Source organism: Capra hircus, chromosome 16 (assembly GCF_001704415.2).
Source record: "Capra hircus breed San Clemente chromosome 16, ASM170441v1, whole genome shotgun sequence".
In the NCBI taxonomy this organism is placed as follows: Eukaryota; Metazoa; Chordata; class Mammalia; order Artiodactyla; family Bovidae; genus Capra; species Capra hircus.
Window position 1 is genome coordinate 50,516,899 of NC_030823.1, and position 13,503 is coordinate 50,530,401.

At 46.6% G+C, this 13,503-nt stretch overlaps 1 protein-coding gene across 1 annotated transcript in view; it reads right to left on the reverse strand.

The window, feature by feature from the left end:
• Positions 1-12,940, reverse strand: part of LOC102174414 (chymotrypsin-like elastase family member 2A) — a 17,793-nt gene extending 4,853 nt beyond the window's left edge. Inside the window, exons 1-6 of the mRNA XM_018060593.1 lie at positions 12,886-12,940; positions 12,532-12,620; positions 7,705-7,802; positions 5,809-5,937; positions 3,433-3,569; positions 394-539 (exon numbers count right to left, since the gene is read on the reverse strand). Of these exons, the coding sequence (XP_017916082.1) occupies positions 394-539; positions 3,433-3,569; positions 5,809-5,937; positions 7,705-7,802; positions 12,532-12,620; positions 12,886-12,925 (639 nt within the window). The 5' untranslated portion in view covers positions 12,926-12,940. The remainder of the gene's footprint in view (positions 1-393; positions 540-3,432; positions 3,570-5,808; positions 5,938-7,704; positions 7,803-12,531; positions 12,621-12,885) is intronic.

The window sequence follows — 13,503 nt, forward strand, 5'->3', positions numbered from 1 at the left end:
GGCTGTGTCTTAGCTACCCTGAAGCGACCATCATGAATGGGGTTAATTCAACAGATAAACTTGAAATCATCTCCGAAAGATCCTGACTCAGCAAATAGGTCCCCTTGTCTCTCTTCCTACACAGAGGGAAGAATAAGTGATGGCAGTAATGAGAGACCTCAGTGGGACTCAAGGCAGGACCTTCCAGCAGTGAGAGGGCAGACACTATTACAAGGAGAATCTCAAAATATCTTTTCTGGAGACTGAAAGGACAAAGGTCAAGGTCTCAAATATGTGAAGCTGCTTCCTAGCACTTCTGCCGGCAGGTGGGAGGATAGAGTCTAGGACCCCGAAAGACTCTCACCACCTTCAGGTCCATTTTGCTGGGGACGGGGGGTGACTTCCTGGACTCACATTGCAGCTGGAGGTCACGCCGTCTCCCCCAGCACAGATCATATTGGTCTTCACAGTGCTGCCCCACCAACTAGGTTGGGAGCATGTGGCATAGTCCACAACCAGCAGCTCACCCTGCTGCAGGATGTCAGGAAGAGCTCCGTTGGCTGCATGAGACAAGAGAGAAGGTGTCACAGGGACAAAGGGAAAAAGCAAGTAGGGGATGCCTACTGAATTTTCTGCCCAGCCCCTTTTCCTCTGGTCCCTCTTCCTTCCTTCCATCTATAGGGTTGCCGTGGAAGCAGCCAATTTGCCTACACTGTATCCTCACAGTTGATTGGCCATTGCTGATTGGTGCAGGGGTGAACACCTGACTCCAGCTAAGCCAATGAGCTCCTTTTCCTGGAATTTGGGGTTGGGACTAAGAAATCCCAGCCAGAGAGGATATAAATCTGGGAGCTGTTGGTATTGGCCACCATTTTCTTCTAGGGAGAGAAGGATGAAATAGACCCATGAAGAAAAGAAATTCTGAGAGAGGGTTTCCTGAGTTTCTAACAATCTTTCAGTGTCCAATTTTCTCCTGTTCATTAAGCCTGGCTCTCCGCCCTTGACTGAGTCTCTTGTTGTTCAGTTAGTTGTGTCTGACTCTTTGCGACCCCATGGAATGCAGCACGCGAGGCTTCCCTATCATTCACTATTTCCCAGAGTTTGCTCAAACTCTTGTCCATTGTGTTGATGATGCCATCCATCTATCTCATTTTCTGTCGCCACTTTCTCCTCCTGCCCTCAATCTTTCCCCATATCAGGGTCTTTTCCAGTGAGTCAGCTCTTTGCATCAGGAGTTCAAAGTATTGGAACTTCAGCTTCAGCATCACTCCTTCCAAGGAAAATTCAGGGTTGATTTCCTTTAGGATTGACTGGTTTGATCTCCTTGCTGTCCAAGGGACTCTCAAGCATCTTCTCCAGCACCACAGTTAAAAAGCTTCAGTTCTTTGTCTCTCAGCCTTCTTTGTGGTCCAACTCTCACATCCGTTCATGACTACTGGAAAAACCATAGCTTTGACTGTATGGACCTTTGTCAGCAAAGTGACGTCTCTGCTTTTTAATACACTGTCTAGGTTCGTCATAGCTTTTCTTCCAAGAAGTAAGCATTTTTTAATTTCATGGCTGAAGGTGAGCACTGAATTTCTTAAATCCTTATAACAAACTCCCCTTTTGACTGAGTTGGCTCCATGGATTTCTACCACTTACCATAATATGACAATGAGCCTGCTGGCATTTGGAGCCCCAGGTTGGGAAAAATATTTGAATGTGTTGAAAGTAAAGCTTTCCTAATTGTTCACAATGACACTGCCATCACACTTTCAGTACTACCACCACTGCTACTAACGGCCAGGCTTAATAGTATTCTTCACTTGCATTTTATTAGGCTTTTCAAATACTATGCTAATCCTCATGATAGATATTAATTCCTGTTTTGACAGGTGTGACACTGAAGCCAAGAGAAGTTAAGCGGTTTTCCCAAGAGCACTCTAATTAACTCCATTCTAACCTGTGTTACTTCACTTTCACTTTTCACTTTCATGCATTGGAGAAGGAAATGGCAACCCACTTCAGTGTTCTCGCCTGGAGAATCCCAGGGACGGGGCAGCCTGGTAGGCTGCTGTCTATGGGGTCGCACAGAGTCGGACACAACTGAAGCGACTTGGCAGCAGCAGCAGCAGCAACCTGTGTTACATTTTGCAAGTGTATGGGCATTTTCACATCTCTTTAAATGTTCACCAACTGTATTTCCATTTTACAAACTGAGGCTTCAACATGGCTTGCCTGAGGTTACGCAGCTAGTGGCCAACATAGCTGGGAATAAAGTCAAGCACTTGGACCCTTCCCTGGCTCTTGCTGCCTCCAGTGAAATACATTCTGCCTGGGTGTTTTCTGATAAATGAACCAGTGGCTGAATTTGTATCTCAATAAGTAACAGATCCATCTCCACTTCTCACTTCTGCTAAGTGTCCATGGGTCCTGTTTTTGCAGATAAGCAGACAAGAGGGTGATATCAATTTGAGTGTATGTGTGTTGATGGACCTCTGTAAAAAAATGTCACTTACAGATTTGTCATTATGAGAAAAAATAGTCACTTATTTGTATGGGCCTTCCTGGAATTTTCCAAACCTCTGGTGATTTCCCAAGGGGAGGGCAGGTCCTCTGCTCCTTCTTGGTGACTTACTGTTATTGGATTTCTGACCCTTAGGGAGACCCACACGTACTCAGAGTCTGAGTGGCACGGTAAGGCGGCACGTGACCAGTGAGGTTTGGGATGGGAAGGTCCTCTGATGAGGACCCCAGGGACCTTTGTGGAGCTGTAGAATCCTGAGGTCACGGAGTGAATGCTATTTTAGGCCCTGGCTTCGGGCCATAGGAGGGACTTCTATGCCAGATGTCAGGTAGTCACGGTGACAGTGACAACGGCTAACACACAGCACCATGTGCCAGGCACTGGTCTAAGCACTTCCCGTGGATCATCGACAACCGTGTGATACAGAGCCTGTTATTACCCCCATTTTACAGATGAGGAAACTTCAGCATGGAAAGGCTAAGCAATCTGCACGTGGCCACACAGCAAATAGGTGGAGGAACTGGATCTGAGCCCAGGCATTCTGAATTCCTATCTGTCTGTGTGCACGCACGTGTGCGTGCTCGGTCGCTTTAGTCGTGTCCAACTCTATGCGACCCTATGGCCTGTAGCCCACCAGGCTTCTCTGTCCATAGGATTCTCCGGCAAGAGTACTGGAGTGGGTTCCCATGCCCTCCTCCAGGGCATCTTCCCGACCCTGGAGATGAACGCTTGTCTCCTGCGTCTCGTCCCCTGCATTGCAGGTGGATTCTTGACCCACCGAGCCACCTGGAAAGGCCTTATCTGTCTACACTATCCTTCTTCTCCAAGGCAGCAGGCACTTCTTCCAGACTCCTTGGATAATGAGCGGAGAGAAAACCCCTGTCTGAACCGCGGTGACATCGCCCCCTTCCCTTGGGAGCCATGGGGCTCCCAGCACCACTTACTCTGCAGTCTCCCCCAGCCCGTGACGTAGCAGACATAGTTGTTGGGCAGGATGGTGCCGGCAGGCGGCAGGCAGCCCAGCTGGATCTTGTCAGTCAGGGGGACAGAGCTGGCCAGTTTGAGCAGGGCAATGTCGTTCCTGGGTTGGAAAAGAAGTGGAGCATAACTAGAGGGTTGACTGGTTCTGTCCAAGTTATATTTCTGATTCTAGCCCCAGCTGGGATCACTGAACCCCGTCCCTGGCTGGACTGATGCTGACTCTTCCTGCTGTTGGGGTTACGAGGGATTGGGAGCACCTATGGTTAAACCCCAAGACTGCATTTAAAAAGAAAATTTTGGCCACATTCAGCAGCGTGTGGAATCTTAGTTCCCCTGCCAGGGATTGAACCCATACCCCCTGCAGTGAAAGGCAGAGTCTTCACCACTGGGCCACTGGAGGAGTCCCCCCAGGACTGTATTTTGTCCCTGGTGGAGCTTGAAGCCCTAAATTCCTAAAGGCCTTTCAGGGGACTGTTTAAAACAGAGAGGGCAAGTCAGTCTGTCTTGCAAAGTCCACTCTGATGGATTAGTTGTGGCTGCCTGGCAGGCTGTGTTGACAAGGACTCTGAGGTTCTTTCCAGGATCAGCAAGGGAATAAATCCATGATTGCTTGGGGATGTCCATGCTGGCCTTGTACTTCCTGTGTTTGGTTTAGAAAACAGCAGATGTTCAGACCAAAAGGACTTTTTGCCTTTATTCTTCACTCTCTTTTCCACCTTGAGCTCTGCTGTCAGATTTATCCCAGCGTTCCATGTCCTTGTCTAGGAAACCTTTAGCGATTGGCCAATCACATTTTAGACGATGGCTGCAATGAGATCTCCCACCTATTGGTGCTTGTTGCAATGTGATGTTGACACTTTGTCCATTGAGAGCTGGGGGTCTCAGTTTCTTCCCCCTGGGTGGGGATGGGGGGCCTGTGATGTTTAGGAAGTGACACCATGTGACTTCTGAAACTAAGTCATGACAAGAGATGAAGCTTCTGTAAGATCTTTCAAGATTTCCCTTCTTAGATCCTAACCTCTGTGCCACAAAGAAGCCAAGGCCACATCGAGAGGCCATATGTAGCTAAAAATCTCTCCACTCTCTGCCCAGCCATCTCCTTCCCATCTCTTAAAGCCTCTCTGGACACTTTCCGTGTCATTTTATGGCTTTCCAATGTCTTGTCTGTGTGTGTTTCATCTAGCTGACTAGTCCCTTTGGGGGCAGAGACTGCCTTATGATTCATGGACTCCTTGCATCCTTTGTGAGCCATCATCAGTGCTGGACCACAGCAGGCTGCCCAGATGAAAGAGCGCAGAGAGTTACGGCCACAAGGCATCCTCTGCTGTCCCCTGGGCTGTGATGCAGCGTCATGGGATTTGGTGAGTGAGCTTTCTGGGCAGCCATTCAAGAGTGGCATCTTGGGCTGCAGAAGAGGCCTTGTGTGTGGTTAAATTACGCAAATTTGAAGAGTTGGCTGGGGTACTTCTTTCTAAAGGCCCTTCTGGAACTGCAGATGTGCCCTTGGGGGATGGGAGAGGATGATGGATACTTCTGGGTTCCAGGATGGTGATGGGGAAGCAGGAAAAGGGAAGATAACTTTCTGTCCCTGGTGGGGAGATGCCAACAATGCCACACGGTCGTTATTCATATCTAAGCCAGCAGGCTCCTTAACCACCCCCCGCACTGCCTCACAGCCACACTTCTGGCCATGGGCACCCTGAGAGCTGCTGCAGTGACCTATGCATCTCTATATGTCCAGCACTCAGTGTGGTATGTGGAACATGGGTGGGGGGATGGTCACCAAAGGCTCAGGGTGGAGCATGGGGTGGCATGTGTTTGTCTAAGGAGCTGGGGAGTAGAGTCTCCCTGCTGGTTGGGGAACCATCACTAGGGTTTTGCAGAGCTCTGAACCGTTGACTAGCTTCCTGTGTCTGTTACCGAGGCTGCTTTGTAGGGTTTCAGGGAGTCTTTCTTTTTAAAAGATCTTGCTGGGAGGAGGTACAGGGTGGAGAAAGGCAGGAAGGACCATGTCCCACTCTGCTTATGGACTCCACTCCCAGTCGTGGGGCCTGTAGACCCATCTCTGTGTCCTCAGGGTTTAGCACAGAATAAATCCACGGTCAGTGAGTGCCTGGGGTGGACTGGAACCTTGTAGACTTAACTGGCAGGAGATCTAGGTTCCCCCCGCCACCCCAGTCACATGCCAGCGCAGGCCTCTTTGGGGCTGAGAACCTCTCCCCGCTCCCTACAGAAGGAACAAAGGATGGGACAGCACCCACTGCTTTCTGGGAGACAGCCCACCCTCAGTCTGTGTCCCTGCCAGCCCACCCCCCAAAGTGCACCCAGACAGAACTCACCCTTGGGCGAGCTGGTTGGAGTTCCACTTCTCGTGTATCACAGACTTGGAGACTGCGACGGTCAGTGAGCCAGACTCAGCGGTGGAGAGACTCTGCCGGCCCACCACCACGCGGTAGGTCCTGGAGGAACTGGGGGAGAGGGGGCCGGGCAGGGAAGGTGAGCTCTGGGCTGTCCTTTCCTCTCTCTGAGCGCTATGGGCTGGGACACCCCAATGAATGTACCAGTTAGAGACTAAGCTCTGGACGGTGCTGGGGGACCCCAACCAGCTCCTGCTCCAAGAGCCACTAGTTGGCACTGGGAATTTTTCTTTCCTTGGGGCAATCGGTTAGTTACAACATAACATAAAAACTACAACAAAACAGTAATTACAACTATATGATACCAACTGTAAACTATAATATAAAATAAAATTAATAATGTAAGCTCTATGTTACTATAGGGGAAGTAAGATGGATACAGATAACTGCAGTCATTTAACTTAAAGGGCATTTTTTATTTTAATTTTAAAATTTTATTATCTTTTTTGGCCACAACTATATGGCATGCAGAACTTCCCTAACCAGGGATTGAACCTGTGTCCCCTGCAGTGAAGCACAGAGTCTTAACTACTGGACCACTAGGGAAGTTCCCAAGGCCATTTTTTTTAGTTTAACTCCTCATTTCCTGTTTTTAAATGGGGAACCTGAGGCTTGCATGCGTGAGTGCGTGCTCAGTTGCTCAGTTGTGTCTGACTGTTTGTGACCCCAGGGACTGTAGCCTGCCAGGCTCCTCTGTCCATGGGATTCTCCAGGCAAGAATACTGCAGTAGGTTGCCAGTTCCTTCTCCAGGGGATCTTCTTGACTCAAGAATCAAACCTGCATCTCCTGCGTCTCCTGCCTTGGCAGGCTGATTCTTTACCCTTGAACCACCTAGGAAGCCAGCCTGAGGCTTAGGAAGGACTAACTGGTCCAAAGTCTTACTCTCCAGCTCGTTAGTGACAACTCAGAGGTAGAAGCAGGACTCCTGAATCCCAGACCTCTGTGATTTCCCCCACCACCTCATAGAACTTGTAAATTAGGTAGAGAGAAGGGACCACCCCTGACAATGAGAGTGTCCCACGGGCCCAGTGGAAACTCCAGTGAGCGCCAGCCTGGGTAAGCCAAGCAGAGGCTGTAGGGAAGGAAGAGGACAAGGTGAACAGTAGAAGTCACAGAGCCTTTCCCTTCCCTGTGGGCCTTTATAATGGTGCTAGTTTCACTTTTATTGAGCACTTACTCTGTGCTGGCCCGTTTACTGCATCATCTCATTGAATCCACACTGAATACCCATGGATGCTTCCCCGGTGGCTTAGTGGTAAGGAATCTGCCTGCCAACGCAGGAGACACAGATTCGATTCCTGGGTCGGGAAGATCCCCTGGAGAAGGAAATGGTAACCCACTCCAGTATTCGTGCCTAGAAAATCCCATGGAAAGAGGAGCCTGGCAGGCTACAGTCCATGGGGTCGCAAAGAGTCAGACACGACTGAGTGACTAAACTACAACTACTGCAAATACTGTTATCTGCTTTTTTGTGGGTGATGGTATTGAGACTTGAAGAAGTCATTTAAGTAGCTCAAGTGAACCAAGTTCCAGATCCAGAGGCCATATCTAGTTCGCCCCAAAAGGGCAGAAGATGGGCCTCTCCCTCCCCATAGTCCCCCTCAGTGCCCTGCACAGAATGGGCAAGCCATATCGTATATATGGGTCTACCAACAGACTGAACTATAGATCGAAGAGAGAGTATTTCTTGGCCAAGGAAGTGGTTATGTGCGATGCTCCTTTATATGGGGTGGTTTGGGCCATCTGGGCTCTAACTCTGAGAGATGAGTGCTGGCCAGTAGGGTGAGCAGGCGGGGAGACGGGGGAATAGCAATTACCTGATGCAGTGGGCCGCTGTCAGGACCCAATTTTGTTCTATCAGAGACCCTCCACAGGTGTGACGCCACTGGCCGCTGGAGCTGTACTGCAGGGAGACCTGGGAAGAAGCACAGGTGATCCCATAGCTGAAAGGGTCCCAGCCCCGGCAGTGGGGGCAGGGGAAGTTGAGCAAGCAAGACGCTCGCCTCAGGTGCAAAATCTAAGGGGGCATGAAGAAACTCTAATCCAGCTACATAACATTTTAATAATCTTTAGAAAATTAACACAAAAAATCTATGATGAACAAAATGTCAAAAATGTAAATAAAAACTCTATTAAGAAGTAATTAAAAAACTTTTTTTTGGCTGTGCTGCAGGGCATGTAGGATATTCGTTCCCCAGCCAGGGACGGAGGCCACGCCCCTTGCATTGGAAGTGGGGAATCTTAGCCCTGGGCTGCCAGGGAAGTCCAAGAAGTAATTGTTTTGAACATCTTTCTGTAGTGCGACTTGTTGGGATTTTTCCTTTCTTGGGAGCTATTTCTTCAGGACATATTCCTCCAATTTAATATGTGTAAAGCAAAATTGTGATCCCTTCTGCCCGCTCCCTGAATCTGTGCTTTCCTTAAATTTTCTTGTCTTGGTAAATGGCAAACCAGTTGTACCTGCTGTTCAGGCCAAAACCCTTGGCGGTGAATTTGATGCTTCTCTTTCTCTCATATGCCTCATTCGAACCCACCAGCAAATCCCACCAGCTCTACTTCCAGAATATGTGGACAGAACGCCTCCCTCCTACCATCTCAACTGCTGGTCCCCATCATCTTCACATCTCACCTGGATTATTATTGTAGCTTCCTATGTATTGTCCCTGCTCTCGGTCTGGCCCCTTCCTCACCCCATTTCTCAACACGGTGGGCAGAATGATCCTTTTAAAATGTGAGCTTAATTATGTTTCTCCTCTGCTCTGAACTGCCAGTGGCTTCTGCTCTTATACGATGTAAACCCCAAACTGTACAATGCCCTACTAGGTTCTACACGACCACCCTCACCTTACAGGCTCTCATTCCCCTTTCTGCTCCGGCCACACTGACCTCCACGAGGTTCTGGAAACACAACAAGCCCATTTCTGCCTCAGAGCCTTTGCATTTGCTATTCCTTCTGCCCGAACTATTCTGTAAAGTATTAGCATAGGTTTCTCCTTCACTTCCTGCAGGTCTGTGCTCTTCCCTGTGAGGTTCTCTGTGACCACCTTATCTAAGGGTATGCACACTCATGTCCACACAAGTGTACATGCGTATCCTTACACACCCATGCACACATATGGACACACACAGCTCTTTCCTCGTGTCCTGTTTTATTCTTCATCTATCATCACCTGATGTTATGAATTTGCCCATTCAATGGTTGATACTCTCATTCTCCCACTTTAATATAAGCTCTGTGAATTTCATTTCCACTGCTGTATTCCAGGTGCCTAGAACAGTTCCTGTCTCATAGTGGGTCCTTAATAAATTGAACAAGTGAGTTAATCAGAAAATGAGTGAATGAATGAAAATGGACTCACCAGGGCAAGTGTCTGGGCTCTCTTGCCGAACTTGTCGCCTATTGCTCTTCAGTTTTTCCTTGAAGACTAAATCCACTCATAGGATTATGAAAATACTTAAGTGCACTTTACCCCTGATGACTCCTCAACTTTTTTTTTTTTAAGAAAAACTTGTTTCCAGTTAGATTTGATTGCTTAATGGGTGTGGATTGGAACTTGAAGGTGGTTGCATTTGGCACCATTTGGGTCTCTGTGGAAGCTGTCCCATCTCCTTCCCCTTGAAGTCCCTGCCAAGGCCAAATAGAAAGGAGGGAGATGACAGCAGGGCATTGCCTGCTCTGACCATGGTTCCTGTGGAGGAAAAGCAGGAGTGATGCTGCTTTTCTCCAAATATCACTTCTGATTATCCCCATCACATCTTGTTTGCTTCACATTAAGGGGACTTAGATTAACTGACCTTTTAAAAACAATGCTTAAAATTAGACCAAATTAAAAAGATACCTAAAAGGATGCCCCATGCCCAAATCTCCAAATAGGCTGAAATCATCCTACCAATGTGAAAATTTGAAATAATGTATAAACATACAATTTGTGGGCAGCAAAGTGTGGCCACAAGAGCAAAGGTTAAACCAAATTTGACTCTGCACTTTCCCCCAGGCTAACTGGGTCACTTTGGGCAATTATATAACTTTTCTGAGCCTCCGTCACCTTGTCTAGAAAATGGGAATTATAATGCTTGTCTGGGGCTCTTGGGATTATTAATAATCATAATAGCTAACACTTTAAATATCTAATAATTTGAACACTTACCATATACCAGACACTGTTCTGAGCTCAGAGGGTAAATAAGCTCACATCACAATCACAGTAATCTCATGAAGCACTATTATTATTCCCACTTTACAGATGAATAAAATAAGGCAGTGAATAGAAATTTGTACAACATGGTCCACATCATAAGGGGTGCCATGTATTTTTAATATTACTCACTGAGAAAGGTAAATTGAGTTGCTTCACTTGTACGCTAGTATGTGCCATAGCATGAATAGTCTGGCTCCAGAATCTATTTGGAAACTTACACATCCTACTTTATTATTATCTCTTTTTTTTTGTCTATGCCCTGCAGCATGTGGGATCTTCATTCCCTCCCAGAGATAGAATCCACGCCCCCTACAGTGGAGATGAGGAGTTTTAAACACTGGGCCACCAGTGAAGTCCTACACACCCTACTTTAATTTTAAACCATCTAGCACTTTATTTTCCGGTGTCTAGTGGATTGTGACCTAGAATCATAATCTTGAGATGAGTGTGGAACAGAAGAGACCCCTCAGCCAATGTAGAGCAAATTATATTTGTTTAAAATTTTGATATTTTGTTCATTATGGTAAAGTTTGATTTTTAAAAAAAATATTGCATTAAAAATTCATTTTGGTTACTGAGTTTTGTGGCGCTTCCTTAACTTTTGCCCCCAAAGTGAGTGCCTCGTTTGCCTCACCCTGGTCCCCACCCTGCTTGACCTGCCCACCCATCCTGATTAAAAAATTCTCCTAGGGAAGCAGAAGCAGGAAGTGTAGTGAGACCCTTCTAAGACTAGCATCAATTGGTTCCCAAGGCAAGGATATGTTTGTATCAGCAAGTGGTACAGAGGTGGAGCAAATGGTCCAGAGGGTGAGGAGTTATTTTGGTAGGCAGCATTGATTGATTCTCAGCACAAGGGTGACCTCTACTTAAGGGGGAGGTATAGGGCCCCTCTTCCAACTTCCCAGAAAAAATAAATATATTTTTGAGAGTGTGTGAGAAAAGTAGAAGAACTGGCAAAAGCGCACAGAGCTAAGTACTGGGTTGGTAAAAAATTCGTTTGGGTTTTCTTTTGGTAACATCTTATAGAAAAATCTGAATGAATTCTATGGCCAATCCAATACATAAATTGTGAATTGTCTGTCGCTCTCTAAGACTGAAGCTCTCCTAATTGAAGGGAGGATGAATGCATGTTGCATTCCCTCCATGAAACCTACTGATGGCTGCATGGGCACTCTGAGCACTCCCTTACATTGTAAACTCACCCCACTCAACCTTTCTGCGCCCAAACCTGTGTATGCCAGTTGTACTCATATTGTAATCATGTGTATTAATTAAATATGTAACCAATGAAATATGAGTTCTAAAAGATAGCTGTGGTTTACATGGAAACTAAGGTAAGTGCTTGGAAGAGACCACATAACTATGACTTTTAAAAAATTGCTGTGAATTAAGCATAGATGAAAAAACTGAAAAATTGAGAAAAAAAGGTCATCACAATCTGGAAGGGCTGTCAGATTGCTTCTTGAGTATCTCATAGTCAGTTACTCTACTTTAAAGAAATGGAATTACAGATGATACATTGTGGGGATGATTTATACAAGATAGATTGGTGACTAAATGCATATTTATAAGTTTTCAATTAAATAAGTATTTAAAGGATATGTGTGATTTCTAATAATTTATCTATAACCAATCTTTCAATTTGTTGTTTAGTCGCTAAGTCGTGTCTGACTCTTTGCATCCCCATGGACTGTAACCCCACCAGGCTCCTCTGTCCATGGGATTTCCCAGGCAAGAATACTGAAGTGGGTTGCCATTTCTTTCTCTGGGGCATCTTCTTGACCCAGGGATCGAACCTAGGTCTCCTGCATTGGCAGGCGGGTTCTTTACCACTGAGCCTATTACTCAATCCCAATCATGTCAGATAAGAGAGATTTTACTATATTTATTAATGTCAGTGTACGCTTCACATATTTCTTTCATGAGTCCTACCACTAACAGGTCCTAGTAATTTGTGCCTGTGCCCCACCCAGCATTTTTAGTCACCTTATTGTTAGAATTATTTCAAGGTAAGGAGGCATTTACTTTATTGGTAACATTGATTTGCCTGTAGTCAAGAATTAATTTGCATAAAATAGCACTGATTGGTTCCTGAAAGCAAGGAATATTTGCATAGAGAGTGATGAATGGATCTTCAGATAACAGTATATTTGTAAGCAAGCATCTGATTGGTTAACAGAAAGAATGTATTTGTGAATTTGTGTGGATGGGTTGTGGGCTAGGGCAGATCTTTATCCTCGTTAGAGAAGGCCCCTCTCCTTCCACCCCCAAGGTTGACCAAGGGCACAGAAATGTATTTTTTATTGTTGAATTCCCCCATCCTGCCCGTTGAGTCCCCACCAATCCTCGTTTTTGCCAGTGCAATAGACCCTGTGGTGGAGGGTAAAGGGCTGATGTTATGTATGTAAGGACAAGGAGGCAAGAAGTAGAGTATGGGGGACTCACCTGCCAGGGCCAGCTGTTGGGCCTTGCATCTTCACCTCCAACCACTCTGGACAGTTGCGGTGGGTAAGTGGGGACCCCGCAGCTGAGAGCTGTAGAAAGAGAAAGGGTTGTAAACCCAGGGAGCAGTGACCCAAACAATCTACCCCACACTTCCTGAATTCCCAACCCCCAAATAGAGTTTCCCTGTTCTAGAAGGATCCTTACAGGTTGTAGAGTCCTACCCTTTGTTGCTCTTTTCTGAAATTTCACTCCAGCTTTCCTACAACCACAGGACTGAGCCCAGCGGGTGCAGGGAGGTCCCATCCTCAGTTCTACCAGGAGGCTGGAAAAGTGCCTCTGGGTGACAGGGCTTACCTCCAGCCACCAGCGTAGACAGCAGTAAGGCCCTGATCATGGTGTGTCCGTAAGGAGTCCTATATGTGTGGCCCTGGCTAAGGCCCTGGTTTTATGAGTGGGCTTATCGGACAGAGATATACTAGGAAAATTCAAGATGGGGATTTTCTCAAAGCCCAATGGAAAAATGGCCCATGGCCAATATTCTTTTTCCATTTTCCCTAATTGACACCCTGGAAATACTTGGAAAAAGATGCCAAACAGGGATGTTGAAATATGGGTTCTATCCACTTTCAACAGATTATATGTTATGAGAAGAAGAAAAATATTGGCCCTTGGAGTTGTGTTTTCATATAAAACATTAGGTTGCATGCTGAACAAACAGTTCTAGGCCAGTGATCCTCAGTAGTGCTGGTATTATCCACCAAGGGGACATTTGGCAACGTCCAGAGACATTTTTGGTTATTATGGCAGGGGATGGGGTACTGTTGGCATCTACTGGGTAGAGTCTAGAGATGTTGCTAAATACCCCACAAAGGCACAGGGGCCTGTAACAACGAGGAACGATTCCCCCTTAATTGTCAGTGGCACCGAGGTTGAGGAAGCCTGTTCTAGGCCATACCTCAGCTTGCTGGGTGG